The 27,719-nt window shown below is 37.6% G+C and overlaps 1 protein-coding gene across 1 annotated transcript in view; it reads left to right on the top strand.

Moving 5' to 3' along the window:
* Nucleotides 1–3,698: 3,698 nt before the first annotated feature.
* The window catches only part of disp3 (dispatched RND transporter family member 3), a 45,384-nt gene continuing 21,363 nt past the window's right edge, over nucleotides 3,699–27,719 (top strand). Inside the window, exons 1-5 of the mRNA XM_046872120.1 lie at nucleotides 3,699–3,987; nucleotides 22,166–23,331; nucleotides 23,531–23,750; nucleotides 26,411–26,547; nucleotides 26,983–27,117. Coding sequence (XP_046728076.1) covers nucleotides 22,386–23,331; nucleotides 23,531–23,750; nucleotides 26,411–26,547; nucleotides 26,983–27,117 — 1,438 coding nt within the window. The 5' untranslated portion in view covers nucleotides 3,699–3,987; nucleotides 22,166–22,385. The remainder of the gene's footprint in view (nucleotides 3,988–22,165; nucleotides 23,332–23,530; nucleotides 23,751–26,410; nucleotides 26,548–26,982; nucleotides 27,118–27,719) is intronic.

The raw sequence follows: 27,719 nt of genomic DNA, 5'->3' as shown, positions 1-27,719 counted from the left end.
ACCAACAACTATGACAATAAAAAGAGCTGCCTGCAAGAAAAAGACAGAGAAATCACTTTCTCAATTAAAAGCTGGATATTGACTAGACTTCAATTCAAAAATCCAAATATGTTTTTTATTTTAATATCACCACCTCTAAAACAAGCTTGCCATGTGCTCTATTCCAACTATTGTATGTTCAGTGGGTTTTTGCTTTCATAATTTGCTTCCGTATAAAGCAGTGCTACAGGATATTAGACATCAGTCCTAATACACCTTTTTTACTCTGCCACTCTGGCTTTTTATTTTTCATTAAATCTTTATCTATAAGCAATTTTTCCTCGTGCCTAGGAACACCAAACATACATCCTGCTACCTTACAGGTTTACTCCATAACCTTATTACGATGAGCAAGTCAGGTTTTCAGAATGCCCAAGATAACCAAGAACCAGAACAATATATAGGGTGACCTGAACCCAAAGAGCCAGACTTGTCTGTCCCATGGCTTTTAAAAGATGGGTAGTGTAAAGTAATGGCAAATCCAGGCAAACCCTGACACCAGTAGCCAGTTAGATCTATGCCATAACCTGAACACCAGGAACCGGGATGATCTACAGTATACTAAAGTTTTACACAATAGCCCCATACCAGAAGTCAGACAGGTTTAAACCATGACCATAACACTGTGAGCAAGAACAGTCTACCAATGACCCAAAGACTGGTCTGTTACTATGGCCCTAAAACCTAGAGTAAGTCAAGGCTACATCATGCCCCAAACACTAGGAGACATTCAGCTTCTCCTGGCTGGTTATACAATACCCAGAAGTGCAAGGACAAACTACCCAATGACCTGAGCATAAAGAGCCATGTACAGATCTGAACCATAGCTGGAAACCATTGGTCAGAACAGATCACACCATAGACAGTCGGTTATACACAATAGCTGAAAGACCAGGAACTAGTTAGGCCTACAAAATGATCCAAACTCATCAGGTCTACAACATGGGCCAAAATTATCAGGTCTACACCATTACCCAAACTAATCAGGTCTACACCATGATACAAACTCATCAGGTCTACACCATGGCCCAAACTCAACAGGTCTACAGCCATTAGCCAAAATCAGCATATCTACACCATGACCCAAAGTAATCAGGTCTACACCATGAATCAAACTCATCAGGTCCACACATTTACCCAAACAAATCAGGTCTACACCCATGATCCAAACTCACCAGGTCTACAACATGATCTTACTTTATTAGGTCTACACCATTACCCAAAATCATTAGGTCTACACTATGACCCAAACTATTCAGGTCTACACCATGACCCAAACTCATCAGGTCTACACCATGATCCAAACTTATTAGGTCTACACCCATTACCCAAACTCAATACCCATTACCCAAACTTATCAGGTCTCTACACATGACCCAACCTCTTCAGGTGTATTCCATGAGACAAACTAATCAGATCTTCTCATCATGACCCAAACACCAGGAGTCATCATGATATTTACACACAACTCATAGATTTGAAATGCATTAGCTAAGACTTTTATTTTTGTATTTATACCCGCACGAGTTCCTCAGAACTAGATGTCTACATGTTCCCAGTTATTTTGATTTTGAAAGGCACACTATATGCAGTACCCATGTCCTTTATCAGGAATGATTAAATAATTACAGTACTCTACACACTGTATAACAGTTCTTCAAAGTCATGTGTGACTCAATTGGCTCCTTCAGCCTGGCAATTATAACTAAGTGAATGCAATCCAAGCACATACTCAAAAACATGTAGAGTTTTGCTCACAAACCCAAGACTCTCTGGAAGCCCTGAGAACACAGCTCTGGCCAATATCACAGAGACCTCATCATGAGGATTAGTTATAGTAAATAGTACAAAGATACACTACATAGACAAATGTTTGTAGACACCTGACCATAAGATTTGTGCATGCGTTTTGAACATCCTGTTCCACATTTAGTAACCATGTGCTATTATAATAATCTTCTGCGGAGATGTTCCACTAACTTTTGGAGTGTACTTGTGCTCATTCAGCAACAAGGGTGATAGTAAATTCAGGTACTGATGTAGGTGAGGTGATTTTTTCTGGGGCGCTGTCAGCGTTCCAATTCATCCCGAAGGTTTTCAGTAGGCTTCAATGAGATCTTCCACTCCAACCCATGTAAATCTTCAAGAAGCTGGTTTTGTTTGCTTTGTCTCATGCTGGAACAGGTTTGGTCTCCTAGTTCAAGTGAAGAGAAAATCTCATGCATCCAAACGCATCCTATACAATTGTGTGTCTCCAAGTTTGTGGTAACAGTTTGAGAAAGAACCACATACAGCTGGAAAAGTGAGGTGTTGCAATACTTTTGCACATGGTATCATAGCAGTTAAGTGCCTGAAACTTAAATAACCTTAACTTTAATAGTAACTAATATTAAAGTAGCACAAAAGTCAAATAACTTTGTGCAATGGATTGAAAGCTATATACTGATGATATAATCACGCACAGGGGCACTTATATTCAGACCTCTAGCTTTAACCAAAGGAACCCAATCATTCATTTAATGATGCCAAGGTTAAATGTAAGTAGTGACGCTATTAGAGGGGTTTAAGTCTATTGGGGACTTGGTGTGTTACGGTCTTAGACTGTTCATGGGAGCAAAAGTGTGTGTGTGTGTGTGTGTGTGTGTGTGTGTGTGTGTGTGTGTGTGTGTGTGTGTGTGTGTGCGTGTGTGTGTGTGTGCCCAACAGCCTCTGCAGTCTTCCTCTTGTACATAATGTCAGTCTGTTTAATTGAAAAAGCCAACAGGGATCTAAATGTCATCCTTATCCGAGAGACTGCTATTTAGCATCATGATGGATTTGGTGTGTGTGTGTGTGTGTGTGTGTGTGTGTGTGTGTGTGTGTGTATGTGTGTGTGTGTGTGTGTGTGTGTGTGTGTGTGTGTGTGTGTGTGTGTGTGTGTGGGTGGTGGTAGTAACAGGGTGATGGTTATTGTGTGTGTGTGTGTGTGTGTGTGTGTGTGTGTGTGTGTGTGTGCGTGTGTGTGTGTGTGTGAGAGAGATTACCACATCCTAATTTTGTATCAATGTTGCATAATCTAATTGTAATTTCTTTTGCAGGAGCAGAATCCTGTTTTTTTACACTACACTTCGAATCGCCATGTGCCAACAATTTTGTTATTAAGATTAACAAGTCTCATTATTTTTTTTCTACATCCAGTCAGACTATTCCAGTTCAGCTATCACCAACCCCCCCCCTTATCTCTCTCTCTCTCTCTCTCTCTCTCTCTCTCTCTCTCTCTCTCTCTCTCTCGCTCTCGATCTCGACTAAACCATCGTTTTATATAAAAGAGGGGGACCGACCATATCCAGTTGCAAACGTATAAGAGTAGATACAATTTTTTAACCGAATGCTAATGAAATATAGAAGCTTCAGCTTGTTTCCAGAGGTTTGCAACCTCAATAAACAGATTCATCCATCTCTCGTGTATGGAATGTGTGTTTGTGGTTCCTTTCTCCTCCTGTCAGATGGAGAGCATCTAGATGCCTGGATGGGAGCTTGAACAAGCCAGTGAGAGACAGAAAGAGGAACTTAGAGAGAGAGAGAGAGAGAGAGAGAGAGAGAGAGAGAGAGAGAAGACAGCATACACATATACACTGAGAGAGCGAGAGAGAGAGAGAGAGAGAGAGAGAGAGAGAGAGAGGGATTCAGGAGCACATTCTTACACACCACAAAGCAGTCGCTTGGACGACTGAGGACGGAACGAAGACTGGAATCGCAAGAGGAAAAGAAAAGCAAAGAAGATCGAGTGGAAAAAAAGATCATGCAGGTTTTGGGTTTGAAAAAGTACAAAATTTAGAAAGGAAACATATAAAGATTGTGTGTTTTTTTTTTACTTTAACCTGCATGAAAAGTGAAGATTAAGAAAAAATACTTTTTTCTTTCAAAATAAGATCTTTAGGAAAATTATTCCAACAACTCGTCTAGCAGGTAAGAGTGTCCTGTCCATCCACTGCGTATTCGGGTCGTCTTTCAAAACTTTGGATCCTGGATGCATATTTTGACAGAAAGCTATGATGAAAGAGATGAGTTCAGAGAACAGCTGTTTTGATTGGAGGATAGAGAGAGTAAAAAAAAGAAGAAGAAGAAAAATAATAATTCACACCCACGTGTGAGGGTATCAGTAAGATTATTTCAGATCAGACTACATTACAAGAAAGATAGAGGAGATGGAAGAAAGAAAGAAACTGGTCTTAGACTGGTCTTAGACTGGTCTAAGAAACTGGTTTTAGACAATATGCCTGATCCACAGGTATTCCCAGAAATACTGTCATACATCTGGTTTCAGAATACTCTGGAGATCCTGAGTAAGTCCGGCAGATTGTTTCACCATCTCCAGTTTTAGATTTAGTACCACCACCAGGTACAGTTCTCAGACTGTGGTGATCATGATGGAAATTAGGCTTCATGAAGGTAGCTGAAGTGCTTTGGGTTACTTAATTTGCAAGTATAAAGAAGTTCATGAACGCAGGAGAGGCAGATAAAGAGAGGGGCGTAACATCCAGAGACTCGAGGCTTTCTGCATTATCGACTGGCACACGGTTGCCGTGAAGGAAAGATAGAATGGCTCTAAAGGGTCTGAGTAGATAATTGGGCCAAAGAAGACCCTAGAAAGAACCTAGAAATGTAAAATTGGTTGAATCAAATGCTCTATAAATAACCTACATGCCTTATGTGATCATTTTTTCCTGATATATTTGATTCATGAATGTGAACATATATGAAAATGTTTTGTATGCTTCAAAAAGGCAAGTAAACGAAATAAAACATATGTGACAAGGCATGAAAACAAAATAGGTGTAAAAAATACTATGAGTTTGTTTTTTTTGTTTTTTTTCAAGTAAATCTTATGAAAAATCAATTGCCAAAAACAGGTGAAAATAAACAAATCAGGTCACGACATGTCATGAAAAGTAGGAATATGTGTGAAAATATCGAAATCATGTCAAAACAAACGAATTGTGTGTAAAAAACAATCATTTGAAAATGAACGATGAGAGAAAATTAAACCAGGAGAGGAAAAAAAAATGTGTATCGTGAAGTGTAAAAGGGTCACAAACAATCCAACATTTCTACTGATCCCCAGTGCTGTAGTTTAATAGTGGACAATGAGTTGTGTTGCATATTCTGACAGATTTAGCCTGATTTGACTTTGTGCAGACAAAATCAATGTGATGTGGTCGGGAAAGTCAAACCAGCCATCGATTAGTGCTGGTTGACTGTGATGGAGTGGTGATAATGAGGACTGTTCTCACACAATATGGTGTCCTGTGAGAAAAGGTGGGGGCCATACACTGATCCAATATGGAGAACAAAGTAAGAACGGGGGATTCACTTCATTTTCTTGGACAGCACATAATATAAGATGATAAGAGAGAGGACGAAAAAGTGACTTGACATAGGCAGCACAGTAAAAGACTGGTGGACCTACTGATTTAGATTGACCAGCACACTTTTCTAGGGGTCCATGCACTTACCATCACTGGACCAATCACTATTTTGACTTGGGACAGCACATTTTTCCAGTGGTTCAAACACTGCTTGAATTGAACTGTGCAGTGTGCCAGGGGACCAAGGACAGTAAGTAAGGGCCAATGATCTGATTTGGACAGCACAACAAGTGAGGAGACAAAACACTGAATTGTACTGGACAGTATGAGAGGGCAACCACGCATCTTGGACTGCATAGAGTACATCTACGCTAATCCGGATACATTAAAAACGGCGTCTGAAAAAAACGCTTCCCGTTCACACTATCGCTTTTTTTTACTGAAAACAATTACGCCTCTGTACTGCACAAGAGCAAAATGTACGACGTTTTAACCCGTGTCATTTCTGCCTGGCGTTTATTACTTTCCGGCTCTTTGAAACATAGCAGTATTGACTAAAAATGCTATTTTTTTTGTCGAAAGCCTACGTTTTTGTTAGCTGTTTGAAAACAAGTATCCAAAGTGGGTACATTTGAAAACGGCGTTTTTCAAGTTGCAGTATTGCCTGTGAAAACGGCTCTCCGACTTGGACAGCACTCTGCAAATGTTTTAGCATTTAAGAATTCACAAAAACTAAAAGTACTTTTTCACACTTTCCAAAATTGCGTTGGAAAAAAAAAAAGCTAAACATGTGGGATGCTGCAGAAGAGATCGTTTGCTTTAGCTGTTGTCGGGATGAAAGGAAAACAGAATGAAGATGAAAAGAAACCAGATTTGTGCTCATCTAATAACTCGCAATCTGTTCATACTAAAAATCCTTTTAATTCATTTAGCACTGTTTGTCTTTACAGCGTTCCACCTGTGCACTGTAATAAAATATGATTCCTCTATCATCTAGAATGTGGGTTCCTCTATGTCATGTTGTCTCATGGAGGTTTTCCTAGCCACTTGTTTATTGCTTATTATGTAAATATACATCAAGATGGATTTTTTCTGTAAAGCTGTTTTGTTGCAAGTGCGGTACACATGATGCTGAACAGTAGCTGAATCAGTAGGGCTTTTTTGACTCGTTTGCTCTCAACATCTCTGATATTGACCCTTAGACATCATAATAAAGACTGGGCAAGACAAGCTGCTTTTGTTTTTTTTTACCTTTGGGAAAGAGAAATAGAAAGGCTGGTTAGAGTCTGAATGAATGATTACACCTGCTGATAACAAGAACTAACTCGTTTTGCAGCCATTAAAATTATATGGAACTAGAAGTGGATAAGAAGTATGATGTAATGCTTTAATTTCATTGCTGGAAACTAATCAAGCTTGGAGTGGTAATTATTTTCCCTTGTCAATTCATTGATGCCTTCGTTATTATTCTAATACAGTAGAAATTAGAAAAAAAAAAAGAAAAATTGCTTCTATGAGCAAATGAGTCTTAAGTGTTTTAGTATTGGGTTTTCACATGAAATTGAGCTAATCAGACATTTCCCGTTAGAGATCCCAGCCACATCCATGAGTGATTACCATTATGTTTTACTGCTTTCAGATATATTGCCATAAGTTCATGGACCATCACAGCCATATAGTATGTGGTTCTTCGTCAAAGTCTTACCTCAAACCTGGAAATGCACAATTGTATAGAATGTGTTTTTGTATCTTGTAGCTTTTCCATCATGGAACTTAAAGGACAAACCCTGTTCCAATGCAAAAAGACAAGAACTTAAATGTCTTGCACAATGCCCTTACCTCAACCACACCGAACACCTTTGGGAGGAGCTGGAACACAGACTGGTCCCCAGACTAAAATCTAACTAATGCTCTCGTCACAAATCCCCACAGCCATGTTCCAAATTCTGGTGGACAGCCATCCCAGATGAATGTAGACACATGAAACATCAAACTGGGGACTACCACACTCTCCCAGAACACATTAAATGCCCATGGTTTTGAGTGGATACATATGGGTATTAAGCTCAGGTGTCCACATAAAAAATCTTTGCTTGAAAATGCTATGAAAAAATAACATCTAATATGATTTTTTATAAAAAGTGATTAGTGCAATGCCAAATAAAAAGGTTTCTTTTGGGTTTATCAATATTTAGTGCCATGTTTTGATAAATATGTGCTAAAAAACGAGAGAGAATTATGCAAAATAAAACCGATGTCCTTCAAACATTTCAAACATCTTCAACATACATCTATTTACCAGTCCACACATTCCAGGGCTTTGAAGGTGGAGATACGTCTTACAAATTTCTTAATTGCTTCTGCTCCAATTGAAATATAATGGATTGACAGATCTGAGTCATTCGATGTGATTGGCTGCAAGGCCTCCACTGAAGGGACAATAATTGCAGCTCAGAAAGATTAGAGCACAATGAATTTACACCAAATTGAATTCCAAGTGAGTGAAGAGGGCAAAAACAAGGAGGACATGATCCATATTAGCTGTGAAGGATGGATAAAAGAAGGTGGAGGGGAGGGGGTTAAAGAGAGGGGAAGGGGGTGAAGGAGAGAGAGAGAGAGACAGAGGAAAAGAGGAGAGCAGGGATTTACCTATTTTTAGAATTCGTCTGATGGGAAGGCTCTGGTGCCTCCATGGTGCTGCACTGATATGCAATATGTTGCACATGGTTTCACACTCCTTTCTTTTAATAAGGTTGTCTGAAATTAGGGTGGTGTTTCAAGAAATATATTGAAGTTTAACAGCAAGGAACGCTGGAAAAAAAAGGTGTTCACCTGCATATTAGCCAGCTATCTGCTACTCGTTTGTGTAATGGGATCGTTATGTGTTTCAAGAAAATGTATCAGTGGCTAAATGAGCCATCTGTTGCTTCACGTTCTAAAGAACAGCAAGTTTACCATCAGCTCATTGTTATAAATATACAAAGGAAGAAACTTATTTCCCTCCAGTGCTTTTAGAGCTGTGTGTGTGTGTGTGTGTGTGTGTGTGTGTGTGTGTGTGTGTGTGTGTGTGTGTGTGTGTGTGTGTGTGGTATTTGTGTGTAAGAGTAAATTGAAAAGAAAATACGTGGGTCATTAAGCAGTAACACGTAGAATTAAATACACCTGGATATAAACTATACATTAATTAGTTATTATGGAAGGAATAAGATTCAAGTTATTATAACCATTACCAAGCTGATTATTTTCCAATAATGCCATCTAAAAACAAAAAAAATGATGCCTAACAACAAACTAATTACTAATTGTTTTTTTTATTTTTTTTGTATTGACGAATGGTAGATATTTCACTTTATTTTATTGTATTTTGTAAAACGTGTGTAACGGGCTACTTGCACACATAACACAACCAGATAAAGACTAAAGCACCAAATTGAATTTGAAAGCAGACATCATCCGTGTTTATCGTATATCTGCAAAGCTCCTTTTTTTTTGGAAGCTGGAGAAAGGTGTCAGAGTGTACACTTCGTCATGCATAAACAAATATGGAAATAAGAAAAGAACTGTTAACAGAAATGAACACCCAAGCTAGTAACAATCCACTCTCAGTGTGTAAAGCTGGAGCAGGAGCTAACTTGTGTCATGTATATTACAGTCAACATAACTACAAAATCATTTAGCACGTTCTGTTATGAAGCTGCTGTGATATACCTCAAGATGAACAAAATACCATTCTGTGGCAAGATGTTGACAATGGCCGACTAATGAACAAAAAATGTTTTGCCATGTAATTGCCAAGTAAATAAACAGTAAAATACTATTGCAAGGGTTGCCAGGGGTTTATTGGTAATGTACTCATAATGTAGTCAACTTTATAGCATGTTACAGTAATAAAACCATGCACTGAATTACAGTAATTTTCTTAATTTAACAGTGTAGGTTCCCTGGTGGTCTAGTGGTTAGGATGCGACGCTCTCACCGCTGCGGCCTGGGTTCGATCCCAGGTTAGGGAACCAACCCCAGCCATTAGGGTTGCACAAGCCTTAGTGCCGGTCCCAAGCCCGGATGAATGGGGAGGGTTGCGTTAGGAAGGGCATCCAGCGTAAAAACGTGCCAAATCAAACATGGGAGAAGACGAAAGAAAGTTTTCTTAATTAAACAGTGTAGCCTAATGGCAGCAGGGTTGCCCAGACATTACGTTTCTACAGTTCCTTACTCCTAATCGCTATACAATATGCACATATTGAATGAATTCTAGCATTTCAATCTTAGGAATTCATTATATAACCAACAACATTTCTATAGCTTTGTAGAAATGCGCTGCAATTTGGTGAGCTACAAAAAAAATAATTCCACCAGTGCAATCTGTACCTTGTGTATATTATGGGTGGATTTCTACTCGACAAACATATAATATTAGCTGGTCGAAACACTTAAAGATGTTCCAGTTATTTTAATTCATAAAGGATTTCCTGATATATTCCCTTACGGTGTTATAAAAGTCTGAGCTACTTTAAAGGCAACAAGGTTTTTAATTAATGCGTTCTTGTGCAGGCTAATAGTCACACACACACTAATTAAAAAAGGCCCAGCGCAAGTATTTGTTCATTAAGTTGATTTCCTCCTGTACACCTCAAACTTGTGTCGATAATTAGCATAAAAAGCTTTAGCTTCCGGATATTGTTCATGTTGGCCCGGTGAGACACAATTGCAAGAACAGCCAAGAACAAGACCATGCCATTCTCCTGTTTCCCCTAGACTGCTTTGCCTGAAATTGCTTTCGTCTATAAATTCATTTCTGCTGAATATTGACAATTTGGCCCCTGCGGCTGCTGTTTCTTCATAACACTTTGTTGTGCTTGATAGAAAGTGGGCAAAGAAACAACAAGCCTCAAGCTTTTCATGATAATAATGGCTGTTTTTTTATTATATCTCAAATGGCAAAGAGAGCTTTTTCTGTTGAAAGTTACTAAACGTTGCTTTTCTAAATGGTGTTACAAATCTGTTGCTTTATAGAAGCAGAAAAGAACAAGAACATGAATTGCCTCTCAGAAGCATAGTTAGGACAAGATATTTTCAAGATTTTGAATATGTTGAAGAAGCATGGGACAACCTTCTCAGTTTTTCCCTATGAGACCAGGACTGTGGATTATTACTATTCAAGCACTTTGATGTTTGTGTCTGACTATGGACCAATCAAACACAGTTAAAACACAGTTCTATAGTTTTTCTATATTTTTCACCTTTCTTTTACATTACACTCTTTTAGTGATCTGTCATGCCAGAAAATTGGGGTCCAAATTTCTGAGGGTAACCGCCCCTAGCCCCTGGGGTTGCACAATCCAACGCACTTTCAGTCCCAACCCAAAATTAGGAGAAGGGTTGAGCCAGGAACGGCACATGGCACAAAAATTCAGTTGTTTAAAAAATCAATAGTGATGATCCATTGTGGCAAACCCCTGATAGAAAGCAACTAAAAACATTATCATAATATAATCAGTTTGTTTTTTTAATTTACTTTAAATTTTTATTTTAAGAATTACTGCTAATATTAAATATATTTTATTTCTTGTTTTTCTGTTGTTTTTAAGACCATTTTTTAAATTTTGTTTTTCCTTGTTGAGCTGTAGCATGAACGTGTTATGTAGGTTACAATTTAATAGTATAATAAATACCAATAATATTTACTATTGCTATTTCTATTAATACTACTACTACTACTACTACTACTAATAATAATAATAATAATAATAATAATAATAATAATAATAATAACAATAATTACATTTCTGGGGGAAAGTTGTGGCAACCGCTGATGGAAAGCAGGTAAAAAAAAAAAAAGATAATCATAATATAATCAATTTGCATTTATTTATTCATTTTTTAACTTTGTAATTTTTGTTTTAAGGGTCACTGCTATTATTAAATATTTTTTATTTCCTGTATTTCTGTTGATTTTAAGACCATTGTTTTGTTTTTCTTTATTGAGCTGTAGCATGAACGTGTTATGTAAGTTACAATGTGATGGTATAATAAATACTAATAATATTTACTATTGTTATTTCTATTACTATTACTACTACTACTACTACTACTACTACTAATAATAATAATAATAATAATAATAATAATAATAACAATATTTACATTTTTGGGGGGAAGTTGTGGCAACCGCTGATGGAAAGCAGCTAAAAAAAAAAGCTCATCATAATATAATCAATTTGCATTTATTTATTTATTTTTAAATAAAAAAATATTAAATATTTTTATTTCCTGTATTTCTGTTGTTTTTAAGACCCTTGTTTTTTTTGTTTTTTTTTGTAGCATCAATGTGTTATGTAAGTTACAATGTAATGGTATAATTAACACTAATAATATTTACTATTGCTATTACTATTACTACTACTACTTCTAATAATAGTAATAATAATTACATTTTTTGGGGGGTAAGCACCCAGACTCATTTCACAGACATGCTATTGGCTCGCCAATCCATTGCCAAACCATTGGCAAATGTAGCCTCTCTAGACAGAGGTGGAATTAATGAATTATTAATAATTATTATTAATATTAATAATAAGAAAAGGTAAAAAAAAATAAAATAAAAGTAGAATAACAATAGAGTGCACAGTGTTTGGCCCCACTCAATAGCCGCATGATCAGTCCAACAGAAAGGTATCAAATTCCACACATTGCTCCAAGGTCCCCTTTGCAGACAGCAGATTTATTTTTCTTGTGGGGAAAAAAAAACAGCTCCCAGATTTATAGATGTTTTATTTCCTTCTCCTTTTTTCCCCCTTCAACAATAGAATTGGGTTGCACTGCCTCTCTGCAATGAAATCTATCATGTTTATAGGGGTTTTTTTTAACAGTAAAAATAAATGGCTCTGTCTGTAGCATGACTGACAGGAGAGACGTAAACACAAGCATTTTTCACCCTCATGTGTACAAAACCTTCGCTTTGATCACGCGGTTATTATGTCTCATCACGTGAGCTCTTTGTGTTACCCGAAAGAGTGAGGATTAGTGCTTTTTTTAACTGAGGAGGAAAAACAATATCATTTATAATCATTTTTCAAGTTCAAGTCTTCATTTATTAATTACTAAAATGACTTTATAATGACTTGATATTAGTTTTGTTCTTAGAGTAAAAACACGCAGCTGATACAAAACTGCAAGTCAAATGAATAATTTGATTGTGAAAGATAAAGTGTATGCATGGATTCATAATGAATGCACTCCGGCACTTAATGTAGCATCGAATAGGCAAATAAATTTGAGTAAGTAAGGTGAAAAAAAAAAAAAAATGTATCTGAATTTTTATATTATGAACGCTCTGTAAATGTAAATGGCTCCTTTGGATCATCATGGGTATAAAATAATTTGTATAATTTATTATATTTATAATGTGTACAGCAGCATAATAATTTACGGAATAATCCGGCATCCCTACATTAGCTTTTTAAACTACTGTATAACTAACTTTTATGGCATTTCAGCAGACGCCCTTATCCAGAGTGACACTATATAATTATCTCTTGTATATAACTGACCAGGTAATGGTTGATGCTTAGTGGTGCAGGAATTTCTACTTCAACCTCAAGTCCAGCATCTTCACCATCTAACTTCACTATAAATCACTTAGAATTTTTTAGTAAAAGAAAAAACATCCACCCTATTATAAGTCTTAGATGATGGTCCTATTCAGACATTGCTTTAGGGGGAATCGCTAGAGGGTTGAATGGAATGACTGTGGCATCATTCATTGTGGAAAGATTTAAAAGAAGGTACAGAGGGCCACCAGAAATGTGCTCAGAAAAATGATGGTGGATTGGTGGATCATTTCGTATCTTCATGTTATTGGTAATCCGTGTCTGCATTTACGGCAATTGGAAGGAGCCCTTATCCAGAGCAATTTAAGAATTCAATTGCTTTGCGTATTAAAGATATTTTTGACCTGTTTTTCAAGCACCTGGCAACACAATATCACAGACCAGATGGTAAAAATTCTAAGATAAAGGATCATTCGCAATGATGTTACCGTTACTCAACACTCTTTCTTTATATAGTATACTCTATATGCTTTGCAACTTAATGCTTACATGCTATTGTTAACACGATCTCCAGTGACCCCAGTGAAGCATTTCCATACCAACAAACCAAACAAAATGTCATAATGCTTTCGATAAAAGCCCTGTAAAACATCAACAACATTCTGCTATGGACATTAAAAGAAAGTAAGGACATTAAAAGAAAGTAAAGGAAAGTAAACCAGATGTTCCCTCTACCCCTTTCCTTGAGCTCTATCTGGTAATTGCAGGTTGGTAGGTGTGTGATTGTTCTGGGAGGTTGAATCCCAGGTAGCCATGTTAAGGAGCTGTAATGGCTGCTGGAATCTGAAGTCCTATGGAACTGAAATGGACACTAGTCACCAGCTAACTCTCTTCCATCACATGACAGGAACTAATCAAGGAATGGAGCAAATTTATGTGCTTCGTTTAAGACATGTAACTCTGAAAACTGCCTGTTTTTCAAAATGCGTCTCACTGCTAGGCTTTGTATGTTTTACATGTCGCACATTAAATACATTTATCTGCGCTCAAATCCTTCTCCGCTCATACCACGTAACAGCCATACTTCATTTTTAACAGATTTAGTGTAGACCATGTACTGTACTGAATTTGTATACAGCAGTACATCAGATGCACATTCCTACATTAAGGGACTTTTTCAAAGTCTGTCCCTAACAGAACGATGAAGTGAAAGCATTGAGGTTTTGGGGGGAAAAAAGCAGAACATTTCTACAAGCAACAAAAGATGAACCACATGAATGGATGTTTGGCCATGAAAGGCAGGCAGTGATTTTTTTTTTTTTTTTTTTTTTTTTACATTTGGATTATAACAAAGCTCACAACTAAGAAACACTTTTATTTTAAGCATTTAAGAAAAAAAACTGTAAATAAATGTGTTGTCTGTTATAATTCTTAATCAAAAACATTATGAAAAATAGGTGACAATTTTATTCGCATTTCTTACAGCACAAGTTTGAACAAAGGAAGAAATAGTCTTAATTATTAATTACAAAATAATGGTTGTGCATTGATATATAGTTTTATAAAATCAAAGTAGGGGAAAAACTATCTATGACCTATGTAGAAACATCTCAAAATCTCATGTGATTTATTTCTTTTTTTCAGAATGATAAATAATTGTTTCTTGTTCATTTTTTATGTTTTTTTTTTTGCATAGTGAATAAATGTCTGGTTTCAGGGAACATCACATAATGGAATTTCTAATGAAAAGTTAAATGTAAAAAAACATTTTTTTATAAAAATACTATATATGAACCATGTGCAAATAATTCAAAAATGCCTTTTTTAAACATAAGATATTTTAACATAAGATTTTAACACATTATTTTTATGTGTTTTTGAACATCTCATTTCACATTTAATCCCCATTTGTTATTAAAAACCTTTACTCTTCTGGAAAGATGTTCCACCAGATGTGCTTGTGGAGATTTGTGCTCATTCAGCCATACGGGTGTTAGCAAAGTCAAGTACTGATGTACTGTAGGGGGCCTGGGCCTGGGCTGCAGTCAGTATTTTAATTCATCCCAGAGAAGTTTAATAGGGTTGAGGTCAGAGCTCTATAGCAGGTCACCCAAGATCTTCCACTGCAACCCATGTAAACCATATCTTCATAGAGCTGGCTTTGTGCACAGGGACATTGTCATGCATGACCAGGTTTGAGTCTCCTGGTTTAAATTAAGGGGAAAGTTTATGCTACCACATCAAAAGACATCCGATACTATTGTGTGCCTTCAAATTTGTGTGATCAATTTGGGGAAGAACTACATATAGCTGAAAAATTCATGTTCCACTACTTTTGTCCATTTTGTAGTATAGTTGTGTATATATATATATATATATATATATATATATATATATATATATATATATATATATATATATATATAACCTATACGGGTTCCATTTTTTAAGTTAAAAGGTTCCAGAACTATCATATCATATCCGGATACTGATTTTTATATATAATCTCAATAACTCTTCTTTAGCTAAATGATCATTGAGATTATGTTTGTCTTTCTCAGTCCCTAGAGAGGTGAAGAGCTGTAGTTGAAATGTGATGGAACAGAACATGCTGGAATGCCTTATTCCTTATTTTTTGACACATAGCCATGCGTTACTCACATAAATCACATAAAATGAATCTTCCTTGTCATTATTATGCACCTGACCCCGCCTCAATCTGTACCATCTTTCTCCACGATGTTCTCACCTGTCAATCACACACACATATCCAGTCCCTTGTCACTCTGGTGACACGCGGAGAGAGTGTGTTGCTCCTGGCTGGGCCAAATAGAATGCTACGGGAGACTAAATCTCACCAGCGAGCAGAACAAAACACGCCATCACGCCTGATAACAGCTCAGACCCCCGCTGTCAGTCAAAGCCCAAAATCTTCTGAAATATCTCCGGCACAGCGGTGTAGTGTTTATATAGATAGCTCACATAGCATGGTTCCTTTTCAGGATTGTGCTCGTCGGATGATCGAGGCGCAGTAAATCAGACCAGAGCCATTACTCGCATCCTTTCCCCCTGGGGGAAAATGTTCATAATTACAGTATATTTATAAGTGTATGTCAAAAGTCCATGTTTCAGAGAATGGAACAGATTTGAAGTCCCTTGATGTAAATTTCCTCAATTGTACGCCTCTTCGGATTTCGAAACGTGTCGCAATTCGTAAACTTGACAGCCATTGAACGTAAAGTTGATTAGAAATTCGTTGCTTGTCACGATGAGGGATTAACGGATACTCTCGACTTCGTCGCTCAATTCAATCTAATTGCAAATTGATATTAATGCCTTTGAAAATATCTTTGTTTCTATAGTAACGGCTAATTCGCAGGGACTTGCTTTTCAAACGCTCTACATGAACTAGGCCTAATTGTGGATTTTAATTTTATTTTATTTTTTTAACTATGATGAATTAGACTTTCTGTAAGTAAATCTTAATAGATCATTTATAAAAGAAAAGAAATAGACGGACATCTTTAGAGAAAAGGAGGAGGACAAGCTACACTTTAACAAGCTAGGTAAGCTAGGTAATTTAACAGTATGAAGATTTTAATTCTTTAATTTTTATTTATTTTTTATTTCCCTTAGCATGTATAAAAGTTTTGGACACTCCGGACAGTTCGTTTCTCCAAACATTCAACTGAAATACTTTACCTCTTGTAAAACTTACCAAAGTGTTCTTCGCTATGATATTTTTTAGACTGGACCTTGCGATCCAGTTCATCCCAGAGCAATTCCATAGGATTTAGCAGTGACTGGGCATTTTGTTTGGACATACACTTCAACTCATTGTCCGGTTGTATGGTGAAATTGGCTCTAATTAGCCGCAGTCCAAAAAACTCCTAATGCGTGCTCTTACTGGAAAATCATCCATTATAATCATGTATTGATTTTGCTATAACCGTAAGCCTCCATGTGTTTTGTATCAAACTTAATAAAGAGCTGACTAGGTCAATTGTAAATCTGCAAAATATAACTAAATAAATGAAATAATCAAAATGACAAAAACCTTCAAGCTTCTAAAGTCGCTCTTCAACCTTGAGCAGAGCTCGATAAATATTGCATTGTAGCTCCATCCTCACACCAAGAACTTCTTTAGACTGCTTTGTGGATCAAAACCTTTTATCTACAGTATGACTCTCTGGAAGGAGAAGCAAAACAAAAAAAAGGGGCATTGTTTTCAACCAGGACAACCCCAAACTTTTTTCAATTGAATCATGTGACCTTGAGAATAGAGAACAATAAATCATTAGCTGTGACTTGACACCTGGCTGTAAATAGTAATAAGGTTTTTTTTGTGTATTGCTTTTAAAAACAGACATTGTCACAAAGCAGCTTTACAGAAATCTGGATGTTTTTATAGCAATAGTTTTTATAGATATATAGAAATATGTTCTTAGACATATATCTTGTGTTCTTAAGAAAATTTTGTATTTGAATTTTTGTTTTCAATTTGTATGTACACTTTCGTATATATTATCAATTTATTAATCACCTCTACTCTTCTGGGAAGAGTTCTCTCGAGATTTTCGATTGTGATTATTGAGAATGTGCTCATTCAGACACAAGGGTGTTAGTAGTCAGGTATTGCTGTAGGTGAGGCGAGGAGGCCTAGGATGCTGTCAGCGTTCACATTCATCCCAAAGGTGTTGAATAAGGTCGAGGTCAGAGCGCTATAGAATGTAAAACACCAATGTGTTTTCCACAGGTGTCCCAATACTTTGATCTATAAAAGTAACCATAGGAACTATTGTTTTTCTTTCCTTCTTTCTTTTTTTTTTCCTTTTGCTATTCTTCTTTCTCCTGCTATCATGCTCTTTCTCCTCGATCTTTCCTCACTTTACTTTGTGACTCGTTCTTTAATTTTGTTTTTGCCTGCAGTGCAAACAGGTAAAACCGAGCCAAAAGCTGGCACTTTCTTTTTTCCTCAAATCCGAATTCAATCTGGAGCCATCTGGAGCCTGCACTCGTTTCATGCGCTGGGGCCAGTAGTGGAGGTGGAACAGCGGGTAAAATATCATTAACATGCTGATTATATTGTAGATCTGGCTAAGAATCACTGCAGTTGTGTTCATTCATTAGATTGATTTCAGACATGGCAGTAGTGGAATTGATTGATGGTGCTCTTATATTCATTCATTCATTCATTCATTTGGTTGTGAGGTTTGGTGACTGGTTCTGTGACGTCTTGATTTAAACCAGTACGTTTTAACCCAACAGTTCAGATCAGGCACATATAAACATTTATAGAATAATAACATATAATAATACAGTAATGCTTTATATAGAAGCAGGAACGCAGCATTATCTAGCAATAATAATAGGACCACTGTATAATAATTATCGTGATTATATATATATATATATATATATATATATATAGTGTATCTTCAGTGATTAATAAAAAAAACACCACTTACAATCTCACAGCAAGGTGGGTGAATGACAACACATTCTTCAGTTTCTTTAGAGTCTCTTCTTTCTTTCTTTTAACTGCATGCAGTTGTGATTGTCTGTCTATCTCTGCAGCATCCTGTGCTGTAAAGAATTTATCCTTTTCACTAGCGAAATGCTCAACCAGATGTTAAACTGTGAGTCCACGTTGCAGACAGATGCTGCGTTGCACAGCCCGAGGTGTTTATAGACAAACAAATGCCTTTTTAAGAGCACATACTCCTTTAAGCTGATTGGTGACGGTGCGTTGCCTCGGATTCAGCGCAGCCTTTTAGTCATTTCTGGATGCATGAATGGATTCATACTGCTGAAATAGCTGGTGGAAATGTTGGAGGCTCTATATAGTAAGTGTTTTTTTTTTATTTTTTTTACTTCAAATCACGGACAAGTACATTATGTACATATATGCGTATGTGACAGTTTATTCTATAGTAATTAAAATATTATACTTTTATTAGAAATTATATAGTATTTTTCTAATAGACATAACGAAATGTATCAGTATTTTGGAAGTCCCAGCTCATTATTTGACTTTTTTGGGAGGCACATTCATGTTCCCTATTGTTCATATGCAGCAAACTAGGCAACTTAATTTTATAAAGATTTTCTTTGACCAAAAATATGTAAATGTACAGATGTTACACTTTATTTTCAATGAAAAATAGCATGAATAACAGCTTTACACACTCTTGCCATCTGGACAGTTTGTTTCTAACTGAAATACTTTGCCATTCCTTTGGTCAAACTTGCCGAAGGTGTTTCCTTGCTTGGAGAGTTCTTTCTGACCTTGCAATCCAGTTCATTCTAAAGCAGTTCAATAGGATTTTGGTGCAGTGACTGGGCAGGCCATTTCATGATAGATAACAGTTTGCTCTCTGAATAACATTTACAGAGCTTGGATGTACAGTTAAGCTCATTGACTTGTTGTTAAGTTGGTTCCAATGAACCACAGTCCAATTGGAATTGCCTGGCCTTAAAATATGAAAATCTATTGATGTATGTTCAGTTTACCTTTGAGTATTTAACCTAAATGTACATAATGTGTTAGCATGTTCTCCAAATATAAACAGAAACTTGAAATTGGAACGTGGCATCCCGTGACATGTATTTTATCCAAAACCTTATGTCATCACCAAAGGTGACAGTTGATGATTAAATGATTAAAACACATTTTATGCCTTTGTGCCTTTAGCATGGATAGTTGTTAATTACATCTGTAAAACACTCATCTCTGCAAGCTTAAATACCCAGTAGACACCCAGGTGATACTGTTGCTTTAAAAATGCTGTGCAAAACGATCCCACTTTTAAAAGATACAAGCACTGCAATTGTGAAATCGCTCACCTACAGACACTGTTATCTTCACAAGCACTTCACAGAGCTTAACACACTACCATTAGTTATTTCATTACTAATTTAACATTAAGTGACCGACAGTGGTCGGCAAAGCAGGAGGTAAATGATTACCCTAAAATAGCCTGGTCTCAGACTACAACAAGATTCCCGGAAGGTATAAAGTCAATTGTGAATCAGGCTTCACAATCAGTGTAATAGTATCCGAGCTGTCAAAATGGAAAGAGAACATGTGACAGCAGCATCGTAAAACTCAAGGTGCCTCTAACTGTATTGAATATTTGAGCAAGAGCGAACAATGTTGAGACTCAAAAACAGCAGTGTTTAATTATTCACAACCATCCGTATAGCTCATGATAACTCCTATCTGCCTTTCCTTCTTTCTGTCTTTCCTTCTTTCTTTTTTATTTTTCACTACTTTATTTGCGAATCAAGTCTGCAGATGTGTACAGATATACTCACTGTGAACTCTTATCACCGAATATGTCAGGGTGACTGATGAACGTTTCCAAAGAGGTTTGCTAATGTACACTTATCGCTGGCATGTCGAGCGGTTTATACCGATATGTTGAAAGATTGCTTCGAGTGCGTTCCAGGACTCTGATATTTGTCCCGGAATGCTTATTAGTGTCTCAGCGGCCCACTAGCATGCCAGGGGAGATTCTTTAACACCTAAATCAAGCATCGATCCTCCACCCGAACCAGACGAAGGGGTGCAAAATACTGACTCTCTGCAGGAAAGAGATACAGGGATTAAGATACAAGGCTTTCTATACACGGCTGCCTCCCCTGAGCATAGCCCGACAATTTTTCATTGCGCACACATGGGAATACCCGCCACTGAAAGCGAATGTCTGAATGGCCTTGGATTCCTTAACCCTTTTAATCTGACCCAATTTCAATTTTGTGGAGCAATCCGAAAAAACATCCTTGTTTCCCCACAATGCATTTGGGTGTTTTATGTACTTGGTTTTAATATTGAAATTACAAAATTTTATAAATATTAAAATATCTACTTTATAATATCATAAGTCTATCCGACAACAGTCAGACATTATCTCCTGAGACCTCAGCAGAGGTGTAAAGAGTACCTAAAAAAAATTATTATTGATTAAAAGTATAGATTCCTTAGTGCAAAACTTTCTCCATTACAATATGACATGAGTAAAAGTTTTAAAGTATCTAATTTGAACAACACTTAGTAGTAGCATTAGTAAAGCAATTTTCAAAAAGGATCTTCAATTAACTAATTAAATTACAGTAGTTTCTGCTTCATATTTGCACATTTTTTCTTTGCTGCTGTACATGGACGTTACCCCATTGTTAGACGAATAAAGGTTTATCTTATCTTTAAAAATAAATAAATAAACATATATATTGAACAATAAATGTAGTTAAGTAGAGAGTCAAAGTTGCTTATATTTTTGATGCTCAATTGAAAGTAGCCAAAAAAATGACTAAAGTACAGTAACGAAGAACATTTACTCAAATACTTAACATCACTGCACATCAGATCCTATGAAACAAGCTGTATAATTGTCAGGGATCCACCAGCCACACCTTCACAGAACCCACCTATCACTCCAAGCAGCTCTCCTACATACTAATCATCTACACCTGGAGCTCATCAGCCTCCAGGCTATATAACCTCCGTTCGCCACCAAGCACATTGTCTGTTCTACAGTTTAGGCTGACGAACACTGCTGGATTACCAAAGCTACCTACACTACGTGTAGCAGCTTGGTTTCATAGTTACAGGACTCTGTTTAGCTGGTGTCTGCTCCTTGACTTTACCAGGACTTACTATACCTGGACCTATACTCTGGTTTGCGTTTTCTGCTTCTGCTTTCTAATTCATTAAACATAATTTACCGCGCTTCAGTTTCCAGCACGTTCTTCTGTCTGACAATAATATAAGCTGCTTAAATACGCATTATTTATTAAATGCGTATTCAAAAAGCCATTCTGTTGATTATTTTTTATCCCTTTTTCATTTGTACATTTTCACTGAGCAGGAATGTAACTGCACAATTCTGACATTTTTCATGGCAAGCAAAAAGTTTCAGGTAGTTTCAGCTTAATAATAACAATTGAGCGCTGTTCAAGCTTTGTGCCCTTGCAGATAAATACATACCAGCCATCTTTTGATGGCATGAATCTTTCACAGCCAGCATTTTTTCAAGCCCTTATCCTTTCACTCTTGATATGACAGAGCGGCTACGAGGAACAGAAATTTATCTTCACAGATACACATGTGCTCAGTGTTTGGCATCCTAAGCCAAACGATGAACTCAGCCTGCGCTTTCGTGTTGCCCCTGGAGACCTGGTTTTCACACATTTTCTCACACTCTTCTCATTTTTCTATTTCCTCAGGATTCAAAGGCTAGAGGCAGTGCTCCAGCAGTCTAGTGAAAGACGGAATTAACGAGCGTGTCCTTGTCCTCAAGAGCAACCATTTACGAATCACCTGGCCCTCTCTGGAGACTGCTGCGTAATTCATACCTGTTTTATTGCCGTTTTACTGTATGTGGAGATAACAGACGAGTACACCAGGCCAGCATTGAAATAACTGCCTGTTTGTCTATATAATATCATGGATTCAGATGATGAACCCTTGTTGCTCCAGGCTATGTGGGACTTTAGTGAGTATGAGGAACAAAATGATGAAGAAGAGAAAGAAGCTTGTGATGAAGGGGTTGAAGTTATCAGGCGAGAGCCAGTCTGTAGAGGATTGTGGTGGGGGGTGGGGTGGATTTACACTCGACCCTGGGCCAGCGGAGTGGTTCTTTTTGTAGGCTTTCTGCTTCCTTTAACTCTTTCTGCTTACATGTTTGTTTACTGTGAGCCACTGGACATTGATCTCTCCTACAGTGCCTTTGAAGTCAGGAGCCATTCATCTGCAGAACGCTTCGATGCACTCACTGTTGCACTGAAAAGCCAGTTAGGGTCTTGGGATCGACACCGACGTGATGCAGAAGGGTTTGATTTTGATTCAAATGCCCTTAGGGATTTCCTCTTGCTGAAATTAAACAGACAAACAAAACAGGCAGAAGTGGCCAATCAGACACAACTATCCGAGGTTTTTAGAGGTAGAAAGGGTACATTTGAAGCAGCACAAAAGCCAGATGACAAAATTAACACGACAACTGTGCAAATGTTGAGAACCAAAATGTTAAATGGTGAGAAACAAGATGAAAAAAGCTCGACACTTGTCCGAAAGCCAAGGTTCACAGGTTACTCCTACCTTCAAACACAGGCTCTCTGGAGGATAGAGCTTGTGTTTGTGGCTCAAGGTGACCAGGACAATAACATCTTCACGGCGGAGCGTCTTCACACCATCCACAAAGTGGAACGACTTCTCATGCAACATCCACAATTCCAGCAATTTTGCTGGAAGCCTCTAGAAGTGTTGAGGGACATTCCTCTGGGGCCTTCGTACTGCTCACCCCCCAGCTCTCTCCTTTCCTACCTTTTCCCCAGTGAGCGAGGAGGAAAGATCTACTTTGATGGCATGGGCTCAGACCTGGCAGATATACAAGGTGAGTCAAACTTTGCTGACTTTTATTGGTTACCATCATTATTTTGTATTGAATATTCTATAAAAAACAATCTATACTCCTTGTTGCTTTGTTTTTGCTCATATAACAAAGCCCAACACTGTTAAACTTTATATTGAAATCATAACACTACTGCTGTTAAGCTAAATCTTGAAAATTGAAATCCTCTTTGTTGATCCAGGTGCTTTGAGTCTGGCAATCACCCACCCCCAGTTTTATTGGTATGTGGATGAGACACTCACTCCAGACAGCCTTCAGTCCTCCCTCCTCCGCAGCGAAATCCATTTCGGAGCACCACTGCCATCCTTCTACTCTCTACAGGATCGGCCCCTGGAGCAGAGACAAAGATTCAGGGATTTTGTGGTCCAGTATGCTGGTATTCTGGCTCAGCAGTCCACCAGGTTTGATACAGATTCAACCAGATAGATTTAACTAATTGTGGTAGGAAAAAGTCTAAAAGACTGCTCCTGGGATCTCCAGGTATGGGTTTAGATCAATAAATGATTAAGCATGCCACTTGGTGTATTTAGTTTACTTACATCCAATCAGTTGTCCCAAATAAGTAAAAGTATTCTAGGATTTCACTTTTTTTGGTTACAGAACATAAAATTTCAAAAGTTAAAAAGACTCTTGATCAATTCAAAGCTTCTCCAACAAACTGTGAGAACCAGTTTCCAATATTTCCAGAACACTGAGAATCCTTGTTATTACTAGTCCTACATGCAACTTAACCCTGAGGTTAACAAGAATGCCTTTTTGACAGGTTTTTGAAACAAAGGCCTTGACTTTCACATTATTTTCTTTATAACCAAGTAATTTTGAATAAATCACCCTATAGATAATAAAATTATATAATTGCCTCAATAAAAATAATTATCCCTTTAAGATTGGATAATAAAGAGCCAAGATGTAATTAAGATAATCTGTATTACATCCCTGAGAACAGTCATATCAGAAGATGCTATTTGTAGTATTCTGAATAATGTAAGAGTTGCCCACATCGCTAACTGGAATTCAAAGCTTCAAGTCTATATGTACCTAACTGAAGTTTGTGGCACCTTTCACATCCTGTGTCATTTTCCCTTTAATGAATCCCATGTACTTTTTTCTTCAGTCCAGTCCCCTTCGGTGAATCCTGTGTCCTTTCCCTGTTACTGAATCCTGTGTCCATTCCCCTTTCAGTAAATTCCATGTCCTTTGCCCTTTCAGTCAACACTGTATACTTTCCCTTTAGCGAGTTGAGTGACCGTTCCCCTTTAGTAAATAAGCAGTAATAGCCTTAATAAAACTATAAGGCTGTTTTTTTTCAGACTTTTCACACTTGAAAGTCTGCATCTTAGTCTTATTTTGTAAATCTTGGATCCTTTCTTGTTCAGTGAAACTTGTGTCCTTAGCCCCTTCCGTAAATCTGATGTCCTTTCCCCTTCAGTGAATCCCGTGTCCTTTCCACTTCAGTGAATCCTATGTCCTTTCCCCTTCAGTGAATCCCGTGTCCTTTCCCCTTTAGTGAATCCCGTGTCCTTTCCCCTTTAGTGAATCCTGTGTCCTCTTCCTTCAGTGATTGCGGTCCTCTCCCCTTCAGTGAATCCCGTTTCCGTTCTCCTTCAGTGAATCCCGTGTCCTTTCCCCTTCAGTGAATCCCGTGTCCTTTTCCCTTCAGTGAATCCCGTGTTCTTTCCCCTTCAGTGATTAGGGTCCTTACCCCTTTAATGAATCCCATGTCCTTTCCCCTTCAGTGATTGGGGTCCTTTCCCCTTTCAGTGAATCCCGTGTTCTTTCCCCTTCAGTGATTAGGGTCCTTACCCCTTTAATCAATCCCATGTCCTTTCCCCTTCAGTGATTTCCATGTCCTTTCCCCTTCAGTGATTGGGGTCCTTTCCCCTATAGTGAATCCTATGTCCTTTCCCCTTCAGTGATTGGGGTCCTTTCCCCTTTAGTGAATCACATGTACTTTCCCCTTCAGTGATTAGAGTCCTTTCTCCTTCAGTGAATCCTGTTTCCGTTCTCCTTCAGTGAATCCCGTGTCCTTTCCCCTTCAGTGAATCCTGTTTCCGTTCTCCTTCAGTGAATCCCGTGTCCTTTCCCCTTCAGTGAATCCCGTGTCCTTTTCCCTTCAGTGAATCCCGTGTTCTTTCCCCTTCAGTGATTAGGGTCCTTACCCCTTTAATGAATCCCATGTCCTTTCCCCTTTAGTGATTCCCATGTCCTTTCCCCTTCAGTGATTGGGGTCCTTTCCCCTATAGTGAATCCTATGTCCTTTCCCCTTCAGTGATTGGGGTCCTTTCCCCTTTAGTGAATCACATGTACTTTCCCCTTCAGTGATTAGAGTCCTTTCTCCTTCAGTGAATCCCTTGTCTTTTCTCCTTTAGTGAATCCTGTATACTTTCCCTGTTACTGAATCCTGTGTACTTTCCCCTGCAGGAAATTCAGTAAATATCTTTTGCATTTTTAATCTATCTTGTGTCCTTCCCCCTTCAATTAATCCAGTGGCATTTTCCTGTCAGTGAATATAGTGACTGTTTCCCCCACAGTGAATCCTATGTCCTTTCGTTGTCAGTAAATCGCATATATTTTCCTCTTCAGTGAATTGTCTTTTCTGACAAGTGGAAAGTACAAAAGCAGAAAAACATACATTTTAGGCAGCCTCCAATTCACCATAGAATGAGGTCAAAAACCCTTATTTTCTAAGACTAAAGTCTTAGGTATAATGTATTTGCATATGTGGAGCAAATCATTTTCCTAGTTTAATTGCTCTATTCTTTTGTCTTTGCCATTTTTACTGCAGTTCTTTCCACTACACTCTTCATCCCCATTTCAGCAAGCCAAAGGTGCTATAATAGGGGTTCCAAACAATTATTCCTTGAATTAGGCCTAGTATATGCAGTGATCTAATAATATAATTTCAGACTGCCCATGCTGGGTAATCTTTTTTTTTGTCCATGCTAATATCTCTTCCATCTTTTTTTTGTGCCTTAAATCTTGTTCATGGTCAATTTGCTCTTTCTCTTACCCATATATCTCCACCCTGCTGTTCTTTTGTGTCTCTCCATCTCTTTCACAGCAAGGTGAAGGTACTTTATGGGGGTACCGAGCTTTTTGATGATGAGGTCAGAAGGACATTCCACAGCGACATGTTGCTGGCTTTATTCAGTGGTGCCTGTATAGCAGTGCTGGTCTATATCCTGACTTCTTTCTCATGTAAGGTTTGCACACAATATTTTTTCCATTTGATTAAATCGGTTGTGAGTGGGTAAGATTACTTATGAAATCGTTTCTTTCAGCAGCAGACACTATATAATAAATAGCATTTTACTATATTTAGTATATTTTACTCTGTTTAGGTTGAAGACTTTAATTTCTAGCATAACCTCAACCTCAGCCTATGAGTCTTTCATTGTGAGCTTGGGGAAATAGCGCAAGATTGTTACTAGCATATCCTCAAAAGCTCTTCTAACACAATCAATGAGAATATAAACCTTTGGAAAGCCTATTAAACAATACCAAGACCATATTACAAGTAAAAATGATCAGTCTGTTATGGCGCAGCAGCATTACTTTCTTTCCTGGCTTCCTTTCACCTACATTTTGTTCATTAAACTGAACCTCTTTTACTCTTTTCTTTTTTCTGTGTAGTGTTTCTGACATTTTTTGGCTTGGCTAGTATTGGCCTGAGCTGCTTGGTGGCTCTGTTCCTCTATCATGTCATGTTCAGGGTGAAGTACTTGGGCATTCTTAACGGTGTGGCAGCCTTCATAATTATCGGCATTGGTAAGTGTTTACAGATGAGTTTTTCCAAATTGCAAGGGTATTTCCGCATTTTCTTTTCTTAAAGACTGTAGGTGAGATGGATCCAAGTGCGGGTAAGCGTTTTATTCATGGACCAGGCATACAAATCTGAAACATGAATTAGAATCAGAAACAATACACAGGCAGAGGTAAGGCAATCAGCAAACGGCAAAGAAAAAAAACACAAAATATGGGACAGAGCAGGATGAGAAAACAAAAGCACGAGACCAAACAAAAGACAATCTAAGCAAATCAAGGGTAAACTGTAAACATGTGCCAGTAATAGAAACACATGATGGAGACAACCACAGACAAAACATAGGTGGAGACCAGACATAAAAAGAAAACAAAATACACATGGAAAGGTAAACAAATCGAGACAATACGAAAGTGAGCACTGTAACGCTGCTGGCTGTTATGCTTGCTGAGCCTGAGGAGCCTGCTGTTTAAAGTACAATCAACTCTAATGTTGAAAATCCAATAGCGAATGAAAAGAAATACAAAAGGAATGCTGGTTTAAGCCAAATCAAAAAATCATTTTTTTTTACTGCTGAACTATGAAGTTCCAATAGTGTTGTTTTTTT

This window comes from Silurus meridionalis, chromosome 17 (assembly GCF_014805685.1).
Source record: "Silurus meridionalis isolate SWU-2019-XX chromosome 17, ASM1480568v1, whole genome shotgun sequence".
In the NCBI taxonomy this organism is placed as follows: domain Eukaryota; kingdom Metazoa; phylum Chordata; class Actinopteri; order Siluriformes; family Siluridae; genus Silurus; species Silurus meridionalis.
Note: the sequence above shows the minus strand (reverse complement) of the source record. Positions and strands in the feature narration are given on the sequence as shown.